General features: G+C 47.6%; 1 protein-coding gene across 1 annotated transcript in view; it reads right to left on the bottom strand.

The window, feature by feature from the left end:
* The window catches only part of fbxl17 (F-box and leucine rich repeat protein 17), a 322,953-nt gene that overhangs the window by 14,297 nt on the left and 284,101 nt on the right, over nt 1–24,555 (bottom strand). Inside the window, exon 10 of the mRNA XM_021606509.3 lies at nt 13,525–13,667. Within this exon, the coding sequence (XP_021462184.2) occupies nt 13,525–13,667 (143 nt within the window). The remainder of the gene's footprint in view (nt 1–13,524; nt 13,668–24,555) is intronic.

Raw genomic sequence — 24,555 nt, 5'->3', positions numbered from 1 at the left:
CTCAGCCGGGCAATTAATTTCAAACACTGATTCAACCACAAAGACCAGGGAGGATTTCCAATGCCTCGCAAAGAAAGGTAGTTATTGGTAGATTGGTCAAAATAAAAATAGCAGACATTGAATATCCCTTTGAGCATGGTGAAGTTATTAATTACACTTTGTATGGTGCATCAATACACCCAGTCACTACAAAGATACAGGCGTCCTTCCTAACTCAGTTGCCGGAGAGAAAGAAAACTGCTCAGGGATTTCACCACGAGGCTAATGGTGTTTTTAAAACAGTTACAGAGTGTAATAGGCTGTGATAGGAGAAAACTGAGGGTGGATCAACAAGATTGTAGCTACCCCACAATACTAACACACATGACAGAGTGAAAAGAAGAAAACCTGTACAGAATACAACTATACCAAAACATGCATCCTGTTTGCAATAAGGCACTAATGTAAAATGTACAAAAATGTGGCAAAGAAATTCACTTTATGTCCTTGGGGCAAATCCAACACAACACATATTTTGGCAGGCATGGCAGTGGCTGCATCATGTTATGGGTATGCTTGTAATCTGCAAGGACTAGGGAGTTTTGTTTTTAGGGTAAAACGAAACAGAATAGAGCTAAGCACAGGAAAAGTCCTAGAGGAAAACCTGGTTCAGTCTGCTTTTCAAAACACACTGGGAGACAAATGCACCTTTCATTAGCACAATACCTTAAAACACAAGGCCAAATATACACAAATTGCTTACTAAGACAACTTGTTCCCAAGTGGCCTATTTACAGTTTTGACTTAAACCAGCTTGAAAATCTATGGCAAAACTTGAAAATGGCTGTCTAGCTGTGATCAACAACCAACTTGACAGAGCTTAAGTCATTTCTCGGAGAATAATCCAGGTGTGCAAAATTCTTATAGACCCAGGAAGACTCACGGTTGTAATAGCTGGTAAATGTGATCTAACATGTGACTCAGGTGTGTGAATACTTACGTAAATTAGATATTTAAATCTATATAATTCCTCTTAAATTCAGGCTGTAACCCAACAAAATGTGGAATAAGTCAAGGGGTATGACAACTTTCTGAAGGCACTGTATCTAATTAGAGACCATTTGACTAACAAATCGCCTTCAACATTTCGGAAATTATCAGCAGGAACATAAACCTATCTAAAAAGGCCTGTCAAAAAATGTTGTTCGCCGGGGTCGCGCAGTGGTCTAAGGCACTGCATTGCTTTGCTAGCTGTGGCACCTGATATTCTGGGTTCGACCGGGGAGACCCATGGGGCGGCGCACAATTAACCCAGTGTCATCCGTGTTAGGGGAGGGTTTGGCCGGCAGGGATGTCCTTTGCACTAGCGAATCCTGTGGCATGTCGGGCGCAGTGCACGCTGACACAGTTGCCAAGTGTACGGTGTTTCCTTTGACACATTGGTGCGGCTGGCTTCCGGTTTAGGTGGGCATTGTGTCAAGAAGCAGTGCGGCTCGGTTGGGTCGTGTTTCGGAGAACGCACGGCTCTCGACCTTCGCCTCTCCCAAGTCAGTACAGCAGTTGCAGCGATGAGACAAGACTGTACCTACCAATTGGATACCACAAAATTGGGGAGAAAAAGGGTCAAATAAATAAGCAATAAACTGTACAGCACATTTTCTATTGGACTATTAGTGGGTTAGGATCGGGAGCGGTCCTCAGATTTTCACTTCATCGCATAGTCAGGTGGTTGTGGATGGGTTATTATCAATTGCAGGTGGGTGCGGGTGAACAAACAGCTGACCCGCACATCACTACTGGGAAGTTAAGTATTTTCTAGTATTTAACTAGCTTAGGCATTGTCCTTCAAGAAAAATCCAGCGTGTTCAATTTTAGTAGATTACTAAGACATAAATAGTACTGGGGCAGAAATGCCATTCCAGTTAGGACTAGCCATGTGAAGAGCCTGCTGTTCTGAGGAACATGCTCTGTCTGACATATGGGCTACTTGTGGCTAAAATGTATCTGTTTCTCTGAAGATAAAAGGAAGACACTTTTCCAGTCTTTCAGCTCCCTTACTTCAAAGCCTGGCAGGCAGACAGTTTAAAGATGACAAAATGAAATGATTTGATTATTTTGGGCGAGTTTGGATCAATAGCATTCTTTCTCTCCCTGTCAGGCCGTGGAGGTTTGGCCCTAAGGGCAACGGGGTAATGAGTGGAAGCAGGCAGAACGCGCCATTCCCCAGACACTAGGGGTGTTTAATCTCAATGCCCCATTCTAAACTGTGTTAACAGCAAATAGCACAAGTGGAATCAGGGACAGTAACTCCACACACATCTATTTTATAGTACACATGCATACACACTCCACACAAGACATAAAGGGAGACAGACACAAAGGGAGACAGACACAAAGGGAGACAGACACAAAGGGAGACAGACACAAAGGGAGACAGACACAAAGGGAGACAGACACAAAGGGAGACAGACACAAAGGGAGACAGACACAAAGGGAGACAGACACAAAGGGAGACAGACACAAAGGGAGACAGAGACCGACACATGCACAATACAATTTTTACATTGTCGAAACTACAATTATACATTTGGATCACACTTTGAATCGACTGAGTGGAAAAACAAGTGAGAACCTTCACGTGGTTGAAGTCATCTCCCCCCAGCTAAACCCAGATCCTAGCAAAGCAGAGCTATCACCAGTTCCCAGACTATAAAACCCATCCAGTGAGGAAGTGTGTTAATATCAAAGTATAACGGTCGATCCTTCACATCCCCCGTCACCATGGGCACCATATGGTCCCTGTTAACAGTCCTATGAATTTTACACATTATGGGTTCTAGGACTGGTCCACATTGTGAGGCTATGGACACACAAGCACGCGCACACACACACACACACACACACACACACACACACACACTCTCTCTAACATTCCCCCACATTCTGACACTTCCAAACAAATCCACACGGGACCTGCCAAGGAAAAGCCGTGGCTAAGTCCTGCGCTCCCCTCCCTCCGTGTGTCAAGGTTATCACACAAGTGTGTATTTGTGTAAAAAGAGACGGGGCTTGCATCCCAAATGGCACCCCATTTCCTTTATAGTCCACTACTTTTGACCAGAGCCTTATGGGCAACGGTCAAAAGCAGTGCTCTATATAGGGTATAGGGTGCCATTTGGGATCGCGGCCCTCTGACACCTCTCTCTTTGCAGGGAGGGAGAGGAAACCAGTGAAGTGAACACAATCACTTCCTCTCATTCAAACTGTAACCATGCACCATGTCTGCTAGCAGCAGCACAGCTATGGATGACAACAATCTAATAGGAGATAATGCTAATAGCTAACCGGGGGCAGAATCGGTGACTTGCACTATTCTCTCCCTAGAAACAAACTGGACTTCATTCGACGCAGACAAAAAAACATGACGAGCGATGCCAACCAATCAGGGATGAGCTCCCTGTGCCCCATGTGGATCAATACAAACTAATCAAGATCTTCCTGCAAACACATTTTTTGAGCCTGACCAAATAAGAATCTTCATAAAAGAGAAATTCATCTTGCTCTCTCCCCAACCCTCATCTCTCGAGGGTAGACCAGAAGGCCTGCAAACTACACAATGAAAAGACCGTAATAAACTCATCCAGATGAGGACATGGCTCTCAACAGACCGGCTATATTTTATCCAGAGCTAATACAGTATAATACAATATCTGGAGCGCACTCCGAGAGCCCGTGCTCAGCTGATCCTGAAGGACATGTCATATCAAACTGAATTGAGTCACCATGGCAGCGGGACTATATAAGTGGCCCTGGCCCTAACTAAGCAGCCCAGAGCCCGTGTTTTACCATGCTGATGTCTCTACTGCTATCACCACTGACCTCACACTGCTGTGAATGACTAGTCCTAGGGATAGAGGGATGGGGCGAGAGATGGAGAGAGGGATGAGAGAGGTCAACATTTCTTGTGAGGAAACGTAGTTTAGAGGCACTGCTCTTTTCTAAAGGGAGGGATACAGGAGAGATGGAGACATCTCAGCAAGAGAGAGAGAGAGAGAGAGAGAGAGAGAGAGAGAGAGATCAACCGGTTAGAGAGAGAGAGAGAGCCATCACCAGTTAGAGGGAGAGAGAGAGAGCCATCACCAGTTAGAGGGAGAGAGAGAGAGCCATCACCAGTTAGAGGGAGAGAGAGAGAGCCATCACCAGTTAGAGGGAGAGAGAGAGAGCCATCACCAGTTAGAGGGAGAGAGATAGAGACATCACCAGTTAGAGAGAGAGACGGAGAGAGAGCGAGCCATCACCAGTTAGAGAGAGAGAGATAGACACATCACCAGTTAGAGAGACAGAGAGAGAGAGCCATCACCAGTTAGAGAGAGAGAGAAAGCCATCACCAGTTAGAGAGAGAGAGAGCCATCACCAGTTAGAGAGAGAGACGGAGAGAGAAAGTGCCGTCATCAGTTAGAGAGAGAGAGAGAGAGAGAGAGAGAGAGAGAGAGCCATCACCAGTTAGAGAGAGAGAGATGGAGAGAGAGAGCCATCCCCAGTTAAAGATAGAGAGATAGAGAGCCATCACCAGTTAGAGCGAGAGATAGAAAGAGAGATAGAGAGAGAGCGCCATCACCAGTTAGAGAGAGAGAGAGAGAGAGAGAGAGCCATCACCAGTTAGAGAGAGAGAGAGATAGAGAGCCATCACCAGTTAGAGAGAGAGAGAGAGAGAGAGAGAGAGAGAGAGAGAGAGAGAGAGAGAGAGAGAGAGAGAGAGAGAGCCATCACCAGTTAGAGGGAGAGAGAGACATCACCAGTTAGAGAGAGAGACGGAGAGAGAAAGAGCCATCACCAGTTAGAGAGAGAGAGATAGAGACATCACCAGTTAGAGAGAGAGACAGAGAGAGAGAGTGCCGTCACCAGTTAGAGAGAGAGACGGAGAGAGAGAGAGCCATCACCAGTTAGAGAGAGAGAGAGAGAGAGAGAGAGAGAGAGAGCCATCACCAGTTAGAGAGAGAGAGATGGAGAGAGAGAGTCATCACCAGTTAGAGAGAGAGAGATAGAGAGCCATCACCAGTTAGAGAGCGAGAGATAGAGAGAGAGATGGAAAGAGAGAGAGCCATCACCAGTTAGAGAGAGAGACCAAGGAGGGCCTACAGCAGGACCTAGATCTTATGCACAGATTCTGTCAGACCTGGGCCCTGACAGTAAATCTCAGTAAGACCAAAATAATGGTGTTCCAAAAAAGGTCCAGTCACCAGGACCACAAATACAAATTCCATCTAGACACTGTTGCCCTAGAGCACACAAAAAACTATACATACCTTGGCCTAAACATCAGCGCCACAGGTAACTTCCACAAAGCTGTGAACGATCTGAGAGACAAGGCAAGAAGGGCATTCTATGCCATCAAAAGGAACATAAATTTCAACATACCAATTAGGATTTGGCTAAAAATACTTGAATCAGTCATAGAGCCCATTGCCCTTTATGGTTGTGAGGTCTGGGGTCCGCTCACCAACCAAGACTTCACAAAATGGGACAAACACCAAATTGAGACTCTGCACGCAGAATTCTGCAATAATTAGGCCGATCCAACTAATTATCAAAATCCAGAAAAGAGCCGTTAAATTCTATAACCACCTAAAAGGAAGCGATACCCAAACCTTCCACAACAAAGCCATCACCTACAGAGAGATGAACCTGGAGAAGAGTCCCCTAAGCAAGCTGGTCCTGGGGCTCTGTTCACAAACACAAACACACCCCACAGAGTCCCAGGACAGCAGCACAATTAGACCCAACCAAATCACGAGAAAACAAAAAGATAATTACTTGACACATTGGAAAGAATTAACAAAAAAACAGAGCAAACTAGAATGCTATTTGGCCCTACACAGAGAGTACATAGCGGCAGAATACCTGACCACTGTGACTGACCCAAAATTAAGGAAAGCTTTGACTATGTACAGACTCAGTGAGCATAGCCTTGCTATTGAGAAAGGCCGCCGTAGGCAGACATGGCTCTCAAGAGAAGACAGGCTATGTGCTCACTGCCCACAAAATGAGGTGGAAACTGAGCTGCACTTCCTAACCTCCTGCCCAATGTATGACCATATTAGAGAGACATATTTCCCTCAGATTACACAGATCCACAAAGAATTCGAAAACAAATCCAATTTTTAAAAACTCCCATATCTACTGGGTGAAATTCCACAGTGTGCCATCACAGCAGCAAGATTTGTGACCTGTTGCCATGAGAAAAGGGCAACCAGTGAAGAACACACACCATTGTAAATACAACCCATATTTATGTTTATTTATTTTATCTTGTGTCCTTTACCATTTGTACATTGTTAAAACACTGTATATATATATATATATATATATATATATATATATATATAAATAATATGACATTTGTAATGTCTTTATTGTTTTGAAACTTCTGTATGTGTAATGTTTACTGTTAATTTTTATTGTTTATTTCACTTTATATATTATCTACCTCACTTGCTTTGGCAATGTTAACACATGTTTCCCATGCCAATAAAGCCCTTGAATTGAATTGAATTGAGATAGAGAGCCATCACCAGTTAGAGAGCGAGAGAGAGAGAGAGAGAGAGAGAGAGAGACATCACTAGTTAGAGAGAGAGAGATAGAGAGAGGCATCACCGGTTAGAGAGAGAGACGGAGAAAGAGAGAGCCATCACCAGTTAGAGAGAGAGACGGAGAGAGAGAGAGAGCCATCACCAGTTAGAGAGAGAGCCATCACCAGTTAGAGAGAGAGAGCGAGAGAGAGAGCGCCATCACCAGTTAGAGAGAGAGAGAGAGACGGAGCGAGAGCCATCACCAGTTAGAGAGAGAGACAGAGAGAGAGAGAGAGACATCACCAGTTAGCGAGAGAGACGGAGAGAGAGAGAGAGAGAGCCATCACAAGTTAGAGAGAGAGACGGAGAGAGAGCGCCATCACCAGTTAGAGAGAGAGCGCCATCACCAGTTAGAGAGAGAGAGCCATCACCAGTTAGAGAGAGAGAGAGAGCCATCACCAGTTAGAGAGAGAGAGAGCCATCACCAGTTAGAGAGAGCGAGCCATCACCAGTTAGAGAGAGAGAGAGCCATCACCAGTTAGAGAGAGAGAGAGAGAGCCATCACCAGTCAGAGAAAGAGAGCGAGAGAGAGAGCGCCATCACCAGTTAGAGAGAGAGAGAGAGCCATCACCAGTTAGAGAGAGAGAGCCATCACCAGTTAAAGAGAGAGAGAGAGCCATCACCGGTTAGAGAGAGAGAGAGAGCCATCACCAGTTAGAGAGAGAGAGAGCCTTCACCGGTTAGAGAGAGAGAGCCATCACCAGTTAGAGAGAGAGAGAGAGAGAGAGAGAGAGAGAGAGAGAGAGAGAGAGAGAGAGACATCACCAGTTAGAGAGAGAGAGCCATCACCAGTCAGAGAGAGAGAGAGCCATCACCAGTTAGAGAGAGAGAGAGAGAGAGAGACATCACCAGTTAGAGAGAATCTACTAAAATCTACTAAAAGAATATTAGGTAACAACAATCCCATCCCTTCTTGACAATGTCACTGTAATAGTGAAGGTGTAAACTTGGCAGTAGAAAACATAAACAGTATATTTGACCTCTCAGCTTCTTTATCAAATCTAAAAATGTCAAGCAGACAACCTAAGAAAATTAACAACAATGACAAATGGTTTCATGAAGAATTCAAAAACCTAAGAAAGAAATTGAGAAACCTATCCAACCAAAAACAGAGAGAACGAGAAAACCTGATCCTTCACTATGGTGAAACACTAAAACAATACAGAAATACACTATGGAAAAAGAAGGAACAGCACGTTAGAAATCAGCTCAATGTCATTGAAGAATCCATAGATTCTAACCACTTCTGGGAAAATTGGAAAACAAACAACAACACGAAGAGTTATCTTTCCAAAACCAAGATGTATGGATAAACCACTTATCCAATCTTTTTGGCTCTATAACAAAGAACAAACAGAAAAAGTATATACATGATCATATACAGATGTTAGAATCAACTATTAAAGACTACCAGAACCCACTGGATTCTCCAACTACATTGAATAAACTACAGGACAAAATACAAACCCTCCAACTCAAAAAGGACTGTGGGGTTGATGGTATCCTAAATAAAACAGCCATCTTGGGAAAATCCTCTGCATTATCAGTAACAGCAGACTCATACATTTCCTCAGTGAAAACAATGTACAGTACTGAGCAAATGTCAAATTGGCTTTTTACCAAATTAGACCACAAAGTCACCCTACACACCCTAACGAACAAACAAACTAAACCAAAGGCAAAGTCTTCTCATGCTTTGTTAATTTCAAAAAAGCTTTCGACTCAATTTCGCATGAGGGTCTGCTATAGAAATTGATGGAAAGTGGTGTTGGGGGGAAAAACATACAACAACATAAAATCCATGTACACAAACAACAAGGTTAAAATTGGCAAAAAACACACATTTCTTTCCACAGGGCCGGGGGGGGGGGTGAGACGGGGATGTAGCTTAAGCCCCACCCTCTTCAACATATATATATCAACAAATTGGCGAGGGCACTAAAACAGTCCACAGCGCCCGGCCTCACTCTACAAGAATCTGAAGTCAAATGTCTACTGTTTGCTGATGATCTGGTGCTTCTATTCCCAACCAAGGAGGGCCTACAGCAGCACCTAGATCTTCTGCACAGATTCTGCCAGACGTGGGCCCTGACAGTAAATCTCAGCAAGACAAAAATAATAGCGTTCCAAAAAAGGTCCAGTTGCCAGGACCACAAATACAAATTCCATCTAGACACCGTTGCCCAAAAAAACGATACATTCCTTGGCCTAAACGTCAGCGCCAAAGGTAACTTCCACAAAGCTGTGAACGATCTGAGAGACAATGCAATAAGGGCCTGGAGAAGAGCCCCTTAAGCAAGCTGGTCCTGGGGCTCTGTTCACAAACAGACCCCACAGAGCCCCAGGACAGCAACACAAGTAAACACAACCAAATCATGAGAAAACAAAAAGATAATTACTTGACATTTTGGAGAGAATTTACAGAAAAACTGTGAAAACTAGAATGCTAAACTCTCTCTCACTGTCAACTGCGTTTATTTTCAGCAAACTTAACATGTGTAAATATTTCTATGAACGTAACAAGAATCAACAACTGAGACATAAACTGAACAAGTTCCACAGACAGAAATGGAATAATGTGTCCCTGAACAAAAGGAGACACAGTAACAGCTGGCGTGGCCACCAGCTGCATTAAGTACTGCAGTGCATCTCCTCCTCATGGACTGCACCAGATTTGCTAGTTCTCACTGTGAGATGTTACACCACTCTTCCACCAAGGCACCTACAAGTTCCTGGACATTTCTGGGGGGGATGTGCCTAGCCCTCACACTCCAATCCAACAGGTTCCAGACGTGCTCAATGGGATTGAGATCCGGGCTCTTCGCTGGCCATGGCAGAACACTGACATTCCTGTCTTGCAGGAAATCATGCACAGAATGAGCAGTATGGCTGGTGGCATTGTCATGCTGGAGGGTCATGTCAGGATGAGCCTTCAGGAAGGGTACCACATGAGGGAGGAGGATGTCTTCCCTGTAACACACAGAGCTGAGATTGCCTGCAATGACGACAAGCTCAGTCTGATGATGCTGTGACACACGGCCCCAGACCATGACGGTCCCTCCACCTTCAAATCGATCTCGAAACAGAGTACAGGCCTCGGTGTAACACTCATTCCTTTGACGATAAACGCGAATCCAACCATCACCCCTGGTGAGATAAAACCGTGACTTGTAGGTGAAGGGCACTTTTTGCCAGTCCTGTCTGGTCCAGCGACAATGGGTTTGTGCCCATAGGCGACGTTGTTGCCTGTGATGTCTGGTGAGGACCTGCCTTACAACAGGCCTACAAGCCCTCAGTCCAGCCTCTCTCAGCCTATTGCGGACAGTCTGAGCACTGATTGAGGTATTGTGCATTCCTGGTGTAACTCGGGCAGTTGTTGTTGTCATCCTGTGCCTAACCCGCAGGTGTGACGTTCGGATGTACCGATTCTGTGCAGGTGTTGTTACACGTGGTCTGCCACTGAGAGGACGATCAGCTGTCCATCCTGTCTCCATGTAGCGCCGTCTTAGGCGTCTCACAGTACGGACATTGCAATTTATTGCCCTGGCCACATCTGCAGTCCTCATGCATCCTTGCAGCATGCCAAAGGTACATTCACGCAGATGAGCAGGGACCCTGGGCATCTTTTTTTGTGTGTTTTTCAGAGTCAGTAGAAAGGCCTCTTTAGTGTCCTAAGTTTTCCGAACTGTGACCTTAATTGCCTACCGTCTGTAAGCTGGTAGTTTTTAACGACCGTTCCCCAGGTGCATGTTCATTAATTGTTTATGGTTCATTGAACAAGCATGGGAAACAGTGTTTAAACTCTTTACAATGAAGATCTGTGAAGTTAATTGGATTTTTACGAATTATCTTTGAAAGACAGGGTCCTGAAAAAGGGGCGCTTCTTTTTTTGGTGAGTTTATTTGGCACTAAACAGAGAGTATACAGTGGCAGAACACCTAACCACTGTGATTGACCCAAAATTAAGGAAAGCATTGACTATGTACAGACTCAGTGAGCATAGTCTTGCTATTGAGAAAGGCCGCCAAAGGCAGACAGGCTATGTTCACTCTGCCAACAAAATGAGTTGGAAGCTGAGCTGCACTTCCTAACCTCCTGCCAAATGTATGACCATATTAGAGACACATATTTCCCTCAGATTACACAGACCCACAAAGAATTCGAAAAACAAATCCAATTTTGATAAACTCCCATATCTATGTGAAATACCACAGTGTGCCATCACAGCAGCAAGATTTGTGACCTGTTGCCACAAGAAAAGGGCAACCAGTGAAGAACACCATTGTAAATACAACCCATATTTATGTTTTATGTTTTCCCTTTTGTTCCCTTTAACCATTTGCACATCATTACATCACCGAATATATATACTTAATATGACATTTGAAATGTCCTTATTCTTTTGGAACTTCTGTGAGGGTAATGTTTACTGTACATTTCTTGTTGTTTATTTCACTTGTGCTTATTCTCTATTTAACTTGGTTTGGCAATGTAAACATATGCTTCCCTTGCCAATAAAGCCCCTTAAATTGAAATTGAATTGAGAGAGAGAGCGAGAGAGAAACAGGTGTAGTTTATGGGGTGGAGGGATGGCGGTTGAGAGAGGGATTAGGTTCACACCAAGGATAGGTTCGCACCAAGGATAGGTTCGCACCAAGGATAGGTTCATACCAAGGATAGGTTCACACCAAGGATAGGTTCGCACCAAGGATAGGTTCGCACCAAGGATAGGTTCGCACCAAGGATAGGTTCACACCAAGGATAGGTTCACACCAAGGATAGGTTCACACCAAGGATAGGTTCGCACCAAGGGAGAGATGATGGGTACATTTATTTAGTTCACCTTTATTTAACCAGGTAGGCTAGTTGAGAACACGTTCTCATTTGCAACTGCGACCTGGCCAAGATAAAGCATAACAGTATGACACATGGAGTAAACAAACATAGTCTATATATAGCGTGTGCAAATGAGGTGAGATAAGGGAGGTAAGGTAATAAATAGGCCATGGTGGTGAAGTAATTACAATATAGCAATTAAACACTGAAGTGATAAATGTGAAGAAGACTAGTATGCAAGTAGAGATACTGGGGTGCAAAGGAGCAAGATAAATAAATAAATAACAGTATGGGAATAAGGTAGTTGGATGGGCTATTTACAGATGGGCTATGCACAGGTGCAGTCATCTGTGAGCTGCTCTGACAGCTGGTGCTTAAAACTAGTGAGGGAGATAAGAGAGGGGAATGAGGGATGAGAGAGTAGGAGGTGCAGGGTGAATGGAGGGCATGGTCACACCTGCCCACCGGGCCTACATGGGGAGATTAGATGCCTACTCCAGCTTCAAACTCCCACTTTGAACCACCCCCTCCCTATTTCTCTCTCTCTCTCTCTCTCTTCATCATCACTCCATCTCATGTACATTCTACATACAGTTCATATACAGTTGATTTCTTCTCTCTCTCTCTCTCTCTCTGTGTGACCTGATCATCTGTAGCTCCCCTCTCCACAGACTTGAGCTCACCAAACAAACTGACGCCTCGAACAATAACAGCCCAGAGCTTGACTAGTCAAATCCCTTCACCTCTGCAACATCTATTGACTTCATTTGCAATGCTAAACATGCTTTCAGGGCACAGAGAAGAACAACAGCTTCCAGTATGGTCTTCCTTGGTGTGACCTTGGGAGACCGAACACGTCTCTGCCTCTTCAGGAAAGGATATTCTTCTCGGCTTCTCTTCGCCGTTTATGGCCCATTAAATACCTAATACCTTAATAATACCGCAAATTACTGCTCCGTTTAGTGGAATTAACTCCTCTCTCCTGGCATCCTCACTCTAAATAAATATAAATATTTACCCATCTTTCCTACAGGCCAGAAATATCAGTATCAATATATTTTCCCCCTGGAGTAAGATTTTGATGTTTGCATTTAAAAAAAAAACTTTTTTTTAACTAGGCAAGTCATTTAAGAACAAATTCTTATTTACAATGGCGGCCTACCGGGGAACAGTCGGTTAACTGCCTTGTTCTGGGGCAGAACGACAGATTTGGTCAGCTCGGGGATTCGATCCAGCAACCTTTCGGTTACAATAAACAACGCCTCCCATTGTTTGATGTAGTTATTCGCAGTAGACGTTGTAATTCTCTGTGTGTGTGTGTGTGTGTGTGTGTGTGTGCACATGGCTATAGATATTGATTGTAAGGTCACAGGGGGAGAGGGTACTGCTAAATCACCATAGAGAATAAGCAAGCACCTGTGCTGTAATGCGCTTACTCTTTATTACACAGAGATAAACACGATCCATACAGACCCTGTCCGGATAATTATGTTAACACAGACCAATTCATCAGTGGGTGGTCTCTAAGGTCCCTCCATACTTTTCTATACATTCACTACATACATATTCATCTTCATTAAACAACTACAGCATAGCGCCACGACCAAGTCCGACATGATCTCTTTGGAAGAGAAATATTATGAAGCATATCCACCCACCCATCTCTGTAATGATGTGGGTCCGTATAGACCACTTCATCAGTGGGATCTGACCGTCTCTTAGCTCCGACACAGGACTGACTCTTGTTTGTTAGGACATAAGGACGTTACACTGGATGTTCCCTCCCCCCCTCATACACCAGCCCACGCGGAACAGGGGCGACCCGAATGCCCGCACACACTGGGCCTACGGGGGCAGTGGCTAATGGACACGCTCTCCTCTGGACACTGTTTAATTGGTCATCCTCTGACCTGGACACCGGTGGCCTGGTGTCGCGCGTGGGTGTTTGTGTGTTCCACAGTATTTTAGGGAGAGCGGGCACACCGCTTTTTCTTGTCCTTAACCTCCGTTGCGTGACAATTCACGCACACACAGGGGGTTCGCACATGAACACGGTAGACGTGTCTACTCATCAGCTTACCTTGTCACACCTCATGAGGCCCAGGTATCGTAGTGACTTGCTGCTTCTGGCAATCTGCGTAGCGCCCTGGTCAGTGATCTCTTTACACCAGCCTGCATCCACTGTCTCTATGGTGCTGCTGTACTGGCCAATCGCTATCAGAGCTATGGAGACAGAGAGGAAAGAAAGGTCATGTAAGGGATGAGAGAGAGAGAGAAGAGAGAGCGAGAGAGAGAGAGAGAAGAGAGAGAGAGAGAGAGAGAAGAGAGAGGGGAGAGAGAGAGATAGAGAAGAGAGAGGAGAGAGAGAGAAGAGAAAGAAAGAAGAGAGTGGAGAGAGAGAGAGAGGGGAGAGAGAGAAGAGAGAGAGGAGAGAGAAAAGAGAGAGAGAGGAGAGAGAGAGAAGAGAGGAGAGAGAGAGAGAAGAGAGAGGGGAGAGAGAGAGAAGAGAGAGGAGAGAGAGAGGAGAGAGAGAGAAGAGAGAGAAAGAGAGAAGAGAGTGGAGAGAGAGAGAGAGAGAGAGAGGGGAGAGAGAGAAGAGAGAGAGAGGAGAGAGAAGAGAGAGAGAGGAGAGAGAAGAGAGAGAAGAGAGGAGAGAGGAGAGAGAGAGGAGAGAGAGAAAGAAAAGAGAGAGGAGAGATAAGAGAGAGGGGGGAGAGAGAGAGAGAGAAGAGAGGAGAGAGAGAGAGAGGAGTGAAGAGAGAGAGAGAAGAGAGTGAAGAGAGAGAGAGACAGAGAGAGAGAAGAGAGGAGAGAGAGAGAGAGAGAGGAGAGAAGAGAGAGGGGAGAGAGAGAGAAGAGAGGAGAGAGAGATAAGAGAGTGAAGAGAGAGAGAGAGAGGAGAGAAAGAGAGAGAGAGAGAGAGGAGAGAGGAGAGAGAGGAGAGAGGGGAGAGAGGGGAGAGAGAGGAGAGAGAGGAGAGAGAGAGAGAGAGAGAGAGAGAGAGAGAGAGAGAGAGGAGAGAGAGAGAGAATGCATAAACAGCCCGCTGGTTTGATGACCTGTGTGACTGTCACAAACACACACACTGTTCCATTGTTTAGACAGAGCGCACCCACACACATTTACATTTGAGTCATTTAGCAGACGGCTCTCATCCAGAGCGACTTACAGGAGCAATTAGGGTTCAGTGCCTCGCTCAAGGCCACGTCGACAGATTTTCCACCTTGTCAAATCGGGCAAACAAACCAGCGACCTTTACCGGCCCAAAACTCTTAACCGCTAGGCTACCTGCCGCCCAAACACACACATACATGATCACACGGCGCTGGCAGGGTGCCCCACCCTGGCACACTGTCCTTCCCCTGGCAGCGCTGTGACACATGCCAGCGCTCTAATGGATTAGTACGGCAGCAGTCTAAACAAATATGTGTGTGTGTATGTGACAAGGCTGACAAGCTAAGCACAGAGTGCCAAAGTAAAGAGGGGACATCATGCCAGAGGATACAACCACTGTCTGTCAGTGCGTGATCGCATGGATCCGTGTGTGTGTGTGGGTGTGTGTGTGTGTCTCTGCATGTTACTGTGTTCGTAGTGAAACGCCGACCTCTCATTTCGGTCCATGGCACTTTTTTGTTGTTGCTTCGTAGCAGTACAAGCTGAATCGTTTCCGTGTTTCTGGAAACAAACACGTACGCACAATCAAATCTGTCGACACGTCAAACGCTGGGCAGGCGGACGAGCGGAACGCTACTCTGTGATCGATTCAAAAGAGACTCGACTTTGTTCTCTACACACTCACACCTTCACTAATGAGTGGAGGATGAGAGGAGGGTGAAAGGGATGAGAGGAGGGTGAAAGGGATGAGAGGAGGGTGAAAGGGATGACAGAAGAGGTGAAAGGCAAAGTCATGTTCTCTCATGTACTTAACCGCCATGTTGTTTTCCCTGATAAAAAAAGCTAACTTCAAATCTATTTAACGAGTAGCATGAGAGACCTCAGGCCTTGCCTTCAAAAGATGAACCCAGGCAGCCTAAATATATGTGAGGTTAAATATAGTGTAGGGTTATAATTGCCCTTGGAAGTGGAGCATGAGGTCAGGTGCTGGTCAGGTCAGAGTGTGAGGATGAGACAGACTCAATGAAATCGGCGGACTTGTATTTCAACCAAACTGCTCTCCGTCAATGCACTAACAGCATCAATACCTTTAGACACACACACACACACACACACACACACACACACACAGAGACACACACACACGGAGAGACACACACACGGAGACACACACACACGGAGACACACACACACGGAGACACACACACACACACACACACACACACACACACACACGCAGAAAGGCATGCCCTCATATCGACCTTTCCATTTCAGACATATTTAGCATACGTGACCTGAAATACACCATCAGCCCAGGGTGTGAGTCAAGGTATCAGATTTAGGGGTCGATTCCAGTCACAGTGTATTATGAATGCATTATAATCACCTGCATATGTATAGACTGTTACAAAGAGCCACACACATGTACTATACACATACTAAATACAGGGCAGGTGGTCCGAAGCACCGCGTCATTAATTACACTCACCCCTGAGAGAGGGACCGAGCAGAGATCTGTGCGTGAAAGAGAGGCCGACCGGACAGAGGCAGGGGCCAGAGAGAGACGCTCGCCCCTGAGAGAGGGCCCGAGCAGAGATATGTGCGTGAAAGAGAGACCGACCGGACAGAGGCAGGGGCCAGAGAGAGACGCTCGCCCCTGAGAGAGGGCCCGAGCAGAGATATGTGCGTGAAAGAGAGACCGACCGGACAGAGGCAGGGGCCAGAGAGAGATGCTCGCCCCTGAGAGAGGGCCCGAGCAGACAGAGGCAGGGGCCAGAGAGCTAAAGAGCTTCCCGTACTCTCCTTGCCACCTCCCACTCGCCTTGTCTGTTCCCAGCAGGAGGACCTAAAACCACATCAGTTTCCTCCTTTGATGTTTGAACACATTCTGACTACTGCTCGCTCTCTCTAGGGAGGAGGGGGAGGGTAAAGTCTGGTCAGAAGGGCTTGGGAAAGTGATGGGGGGGGCTTAATTTAAATCTGACCAGACAAAAGTTTGTGTCTTCAGAAACACACCCCTGTTGCCGTAGCATCGCCTCATATATTTGCACTCTCCCAACCCGGCTGATTTCCCGGTGATTAATATCCTGTTATTTTTTGTTGCTCAGAAAACATGGGGGGGGGGGGGGGGGGCAAATTGAAGCATGAAAAAGTTGCCCCGCCATTCCTTGACTGCAGTGGGACTCTACTCTTCTACATACAGTGGTCCCCCCACTGCGAACACATCCGCACTATAGGAAGGCCTAAAGCAAACGCTTACACTACCACATGATATGACACACATAAAACGGGGCCTTATCCATATGACATGAATGGAGAACATCTTAAGTCAGATCCTGTTCAGAGTGGAGACTGTCACCCAGGAGACGTCGTGGATCAGACAGACCGCTCATACTGTCCTCATACTGTCCTCATACTGTTCTCATACTGTCCTCATATTGTTCTCATACTGTCCTCATACTGTTCTCATACTGTCCTCGTACTGTCCTCATACTGTCCTCATACTGTCCTCCCCCCGCAGACGTTTCCCCTCAACAATAACTTCTGTACTGGTCTATAGTAACCCGGAAGGTTGCTGGATTGAATCCCTGAGCTGACAAGGTGAATCATTTTTTACAAATCTGTCGTTCTGCCCCTGAGCAAGGCAGTTAAACCCACTGTTCCCCGGGAGCCTTGACATGGATGTTGATTAAAAGGCAGCCCCCCCGCACCTCTCGGATTCAGAGGGGTCAGGCTAAATACGGAAGACACATTTCAGTTGAACGCATTCAGTTGTACAACTAGGTATCCCCCTTTCCCTTTCCCTACTGCAAGTAGCCTATCGGTTAAGAGCGTCGGGCCCGCAACAATAAGGTTGCCGGTCCGAATCCCCGCGCCGACTCTGTGAAAAATCTCACCATGTGCCCTTGTGCAAGGCACCTAAACCTAATTACGCCAGTACGTCGCTCTGGATAAGAGCGATATGCTAAATGACTAAAAAAGGAAATACATTTTCATCCCCCGTCTAGGGGACAGTCTGAGACTGCATCTACTACAACCTGCCATTGGAAACCATTGGCCACGGCCTTTTACACAAGAGGAGCACTGATTCCCCCCCCCCCAAATGTCCTGGGACTGTGAAAGCAAACCATGATAAATACACGACCCATCTGAGATGCTCTCTTACCCTGCACTAGGTTGCACTGTGAATCCACGAGTGTGCATCTGTATCTGTGTGCATCTGTATCTGTGTGCATCTGTATCTGTGTGCGTCTGTCCAGCGATGATGCTTGGCTATAGATAACCACGAGTGGCTGATGCATGGCTTTTATTATTCATGTTAACGGCGAGAGTTGATTTGGTCCTGGGTGAAAAATGCTCGACTCTTTTTTGTGTGCCCTGAGGCGACTGTACACACTGACTGTATGGAGAGAGAGATAGAAAACTGCAGATAAGATCAACTGGCCCTGCCACACAGGGTTCAGAGAAGCAAAGCAACACAAATACACACACACACAAACCAAGACAGATACACCCGGGCCTCATCTCTCGGAACACAAATCCAATAAGGAACGGGAACTCAAACAAATGCGTCTGTGCCACTATTACTCACACACATACAGAGGTAATGTAACACACGCACACACACACGCAGCCACACCGACAAGCGCACAGACACACAGTACACACGGACCAACAATTTCATTAGACATTGTTTTTTGTTTTTTTCTTCTTCCCTAGATGGATGATTCTGTCAAAAGACAAAACCTGGATATTCTTCTGTTCTCATTAGGAAGATAACCGGCCTGTCTTAACGGAACGTACACACAGACTGATCGTTCATGTAAAGGGGAGAGGAACACAGGTCCACGCATACACAAAGTCACACATATACATGCACTAACGCACGCAAGCAACACGAGACACACAAATGCAAAAGACTGGTTCGGAGAATTCCAATCCAATTCCTATTACAAAACAGCAAATGGCACATGATTACCGGGAAAATGTCCATTCAGGAAGCTGACAACTCTATTTCTGGGGAACCTTGCATGCTCAGTTAGTGCTAGACAGAGGATCACAGTATAGACCATGTGCCTCAAACTAAGAGGGCCAGTGACACACCCAGGAGAGTTTTAACCTTTGCTATTCCACAAAGAAGAAGACCAAGGATAATGACTTTACCCAGATGAACACCTAATTCCAAGAGAAGCCTTTCAATAGCGCAGGCACATCGACATTTAAAGAGGGACAGTTGTTATTTTGGTCAGTGCAGGTACCCATGTTTCAATGGGGTTTCAATGGGCGACCATGCTTGGCGGCAACACATTCCATTAGGCTTCAATACCGTGGCATTCCTCTCTGGCCATATTCAGAGACAAGAGAACCGGGTCACCTGACAAATGCGCGCACACACAGGCTGAATCCCAAATCTCCCCCTCGGAGCCTCTCCCCTCATGCACACTACACACCCTCTCCCCTCACGCACAACACACCCCCTCTCCTCACGCACTACACAGCCTCTCTCCTCACACACTACACATCCTCTCTCCTCACACACAACACACCCTCTCTCCTCACACACTACACACCCTCTTTCCTCACACACTACACATCCTCTCCCCTCACACACTACACACCCTCTCTCCTCACACACTACACACCCTCTCTCCTCACACACTACACACCCTCTTTCCTCACACACTACACACCCTCTTTCCTCACACACTACACACCCTCTTTCCTCACACACTACACACCCTCTCTCCTCACACACGACACACCCTCTCTCCTCACACACTACACACCCTCTCTCCTCACACACTACACACCCTCTCTCACACACTACACACCCTCTCTCCTCACACACTACACACCACACACCCTCTCCCCTCACACACTACACACCCTCTCTCCTCACACACTACACACCCTCTCTCCTCACACACTACACACCCTCTCTCCTCACACACGACACACCCTCTCTCCTCACACACGACACATCCTCTCTCCTCACACACGACACACCCTCGCTCCTCACAAACGACACACCCTCTCTCCTCACACACTACACACCCTCTCTCCTCACACACTACATACCCTCTCTCCTCACACACTACACACCCTCTCTCCTCACACACTACACACCCTCTCTCCTCACACACTACACACCCTCTCCCCTCACGCACACTACACACCCTCTCCCCTCACGCACACTACACACCCTCTCTCCTCACATACTACACACCCTCTCCCCTCACACATTACACACCCTCTCTCCTCACACACTACACACCCTCTCTCCTCACACACTACACACCCTCTCTCCTCACACACGACACACCCTCTCTCCTCACACACGACACATCCTCTCTCCTCACACACGACACACCCTCACTCCTCACAAATGACACACCCTATCTCCTCACACACTACACACCCTCTCTCCTCACACACTACATACCCTCTCTCCTCACACACTACAGACCCTTTATCCTCACACACTACACACCCTCTCCCCTCACACACACTACACACCCTCTCCCCTCACGCACACTACACACCCTCTCTCCTCACACACTACACACCCTCTCCCCTCACACACTACACACCCTCTCTCCTCGCACACAACACACCCTCTCGCCTAACACACAACACACCCTCTCTCCTCACACACTACACACACTCGCCACTCACACACAACAAACCCTCTCACACACACTACACACCCTCTCTCACACACTACACACCCTCTCTCCTCACACACTACACACCCTCTCTCCTCACACACTACACACCCTCTCTCCTCACACACTACACACCCATCTCTTCACACACTACACACCCTCTCCCCTCACGCACACTACACACCCTCTCTCCTCACACACTACACACACTCTCTCCTCACACACTACACACCCTCTCTCCTAACACACGATCTCTCCCTCACACACGAGACACCCTCTCTCCTCACACACAACACACCCTCTCGCCTCACACACTACACACCCTCTCTCCTCACACACAACACACCCTCTCACACACACTACACACCCTCTCTCCTCACACACTGCACACCCTCTCTCCTCACACATAACACACCCTCTCTCCTCACACACAACACACCCTCTCTCCTCACACACAACACACCCTCTCTCCTCACACACACTACACACCCTCTCTCCTCACACACTACACACTCTCTCCCCTCACGCACACGACATACCCTCTCTCCTCACACACAACACACCCTCTCTCCTCACACACAACACACCCTCTCACACACACTACACACCCTCTCTCCTCACACACTACACACCCTCTCTCCTCACACACTACACACCCTCTCTCCTCACACACAACACACCATCTCTCCCTCACACATTACACACCCTCTCTCCTCACACACTACACACCCTCTCTCCTCACACACTACACACCCTCTCTCCTCACACACTACACACCCTCTCTCCTCACACACTACACACCCTCTCTCTTCACACACTACAAACCCTCTCTCTTCGCACACTACACAACCTCTCTCCTCACACACTACACACCCTCTCTCCTCACACACAACACACCATCTCTCCCTCACACATTACACACCCTCTCTCCTCACACACTACACACCCTCTCCCCTCACGCACACTACACACCCTCTCCCCTCACGCACACTACACACCCTCTCTCCTCACACACTACACACCCTCTCCCCTCACACACTACCCACCCTCTCCCCTCACACACTACCCACCCTCTCCCCTCACACACTACACACCCTCTCTCCTCACACACTGCACACCCTCTCTCCTCACACATAACACACCCTCTCTCCTCACACACAACACACCCTCTCTCCTCACACACAACACACCCTCTCTCCTCACACACACTACACACCCTCTCTCCTCACACACTACACACCGTCTCCCCTCACGCACACTACACACCCCCTCTCCTCACACACTACACACCCTCTCTCCTCACAAACTACCCACCCTCTCCCCTCAATCACTACACACCCTCTCCCCTCACACACTACCCACCCTCTCCCCTCACACACTACCCACCCTCTCCCCTCACACACTACACACCCTCTCTCCTCACACACTACACACCCTCTCTCCTCACACACTACACACCCTCTCTCCTCACACACTACACACCCTCTCCTCACACATAACACACCCTCTCTCCTCACAAACAACACACCCTCTCTCCTCACACACTACACACCCTCTCCCCTCACGCAGTACACACCCTCTCCCCTCACGCACACAACACACCCTCTCTCCTCACATACTACACACCCTCTCTCCTCACACACGACACACCATCTCATCTTCACACACAACACACCCTCTCTCCTCACACACAACACACCCTCTCTCCTCACACACTACACACCCTCTCCCCTCACGCACACTACACACCCTCTCTCCTCACACACAACACCCTCTCCCCTCACACACTACACACCCTCTCTCCTCACACACTGCACACCCTCTCTCCTCACACATAACACACCCTCTCTCCTCACACACAACACACCCTCTCTCCTCACACACTACACACCCTCTCTCCTCACACACTACACACCCTCTCCCCTCACGCACACTACATACCCCCTCTCCTCACACACTACACACCCTCTCTCCTCACACACTACCCACCCTCTCCCCTCACACTACACACCCTCTCCCCTCACACACTACCCACCCTCTCCCCTCACACACTACACACCCTCTCTCCTCACACACTACACACCCTCTCTCCTCACACACTACACACCCTCTCTCCTCACACACTACACACCCTCTCTCCTCACACACAACACACCCTCTCTCCTCACACATAACACACCCTCTCTCCTCACAAACAACACACCCTCTCTCCTCACACACAACACACCCTCTCTCCTCACACACTACACACCCTCTCCCCTCACGCACACTACACACCCTCTCTCCTCACACACTGCACACCCTCTCCCCTCACACACTACCCACCCTCTCCCCTCACACACTACACACCCTCTCTCCTCACACACAACACACCCTCTCTCCTCACACACTACACACCCTCTCTCCTCACACACACTACACACCCTCTCTCACACACTACACACCGTCTCTCCTCACACACTACACACCCTCTCTCCTCACACACTACACACCCTCTCTCCTCACACACTACACACCCTCTCTCCTCACACACTACACACCCTCTCTCCTCACACACTACACACCTTCTCTCCTCACAAACAACACACCCTCTCTCCTCACACACTACACACCCTCTCTCCTCACACACTACACACCCTCTCTCCTCACAAACACACCCTCTCTCCTCACACACAACACACCCTCTCTTCTCACACACTACACACCCTCTCCCCTCACGCACACTACACACCCTCTCTCCTCACACACTACACACCCTCTCCCCTCACACACTACCCACCCTCTCCCCTCACACACTACACACCCTCTCTCCTCACACACTACACACCCTCTCTCCTCACACACTACACACTGTCTCTCCTCACACACTACACACCCTCTCTCCTCACACACAACACACCCTCTCTCCTCACACACTACACACCCTCTCTCCTCACACACTACACACCTTCTCTCCTCACAAACAACACACCCTCTCTCCTCACACACTACACACCCTCTCTCCTCACACACTACACACCCTCTCTCCTCACAAACACACCCTCTCTCCTCACACACAACACACCCTCTCTTCTCACACACTACACACCCTCTCCCCTCACGCACACTACACACCCTCTCTCCTCACACACTACACACCCTCTCCCCTCACACACTACCCACCCTCTCCCCTCACACACTACACACCCTCTCTCCTCACACACTACACACCCTCTCTCCTCACACACTACACACTGTCTCTCCTCACACACTACACACCCTCTCTCCTCACACACAACACACCCTCTCTCCTCACACACTACACACCCTCTCTCCTCACACACTACACACCCTCTCTCACACTCTCTCTCCTCACACACTACACACCCTCTCTCCTCACACACTACACACCCTCTCTCCTCACACACACTACACACCCTCTCTCACACACTACACACCCTCTCTCCTCACACACACTACACACCCTCTCTCACACACTACACATCCTCTCTTCTCACACACTACACACCCTCTCTCCTCACACACTACACACCCTCTCTCCTCACACACACAACACACCCTCTCTCCTCATACACTACACATCCTCTCTCCTCACACACACTACACACCCTCTCTCCTCACACACACTACACACCCTCTCTCCTCACACACGACACACCCTCTCTCCTCACACACGACACACCCTCTCTCCTCACACACGACACACCCTCTCTCCTCACACACGACACACCCTCTCTCACACACTACACACCCTCTCTCCTCACACACTACACAGACACACTTCACAAAGGACAGATCATAGGAGCTGGAAATGGTCTTTCCTGTCTGAGAAAAATAAGTATTAATCAAGAAAAAGACCACCTGCCGCCAGTGTGTGTGTGTGTGTGTACGCACGAGTGTGTGTGCACATTCATGCGTCCTTTGGTGTGCACTGTGCAGTGTGTGTAAAGACGAGGAACTAGGTGAGAAGTAGAAAGGAGAGATCAATTGAGACTTAACATACACACTGGATTTCAACCATTTTAAACACATGACAGAAATGGTATCTCTCGAAGCTACAACTGACTATTCCAGCGTAGAGAACCACATAGCACATTGACCTTCTGCTTTCTCTCTCATGTCATCAGCTAATGGGGATTCTAATAAAATTCAAAATTCAAATTCTCTTCCACTTTCTATCGCTCTGTATACCATGGCGTCAGCTAATGGGGATCCTAATAAAATTCAAAATTCAAATTCTCTTCCACTTTCTATCGCTCTGTATACCATGGCGTCAGCTAATGGGGATGTTAATAAAATTCAAAATTCTCTTCCACTTTATATCGCTCTGT

This window comes from Oncorhynchus mykiss, chromosome 6 (genome assembly GCF_057628025.1).
Source record: "Oncorhynchus mykiss isolate SJ-2025 chromosome 6, ASM5762802v1, whole genome shotgun sequence".
In the NCBI taxonomy this organism is placed as follows: Eukaryota; Metazoa; Chordata; class Actinopteri; order Salmoniformes; family Salmonidae; genus Oncorhynchus; species Oncorhynchus mykiss.
The sequence above is the reverse complement of the archived record's forward strand: the minus strand, read 5'-3'. Positions and strand labels throughout refer to the sequence as shown.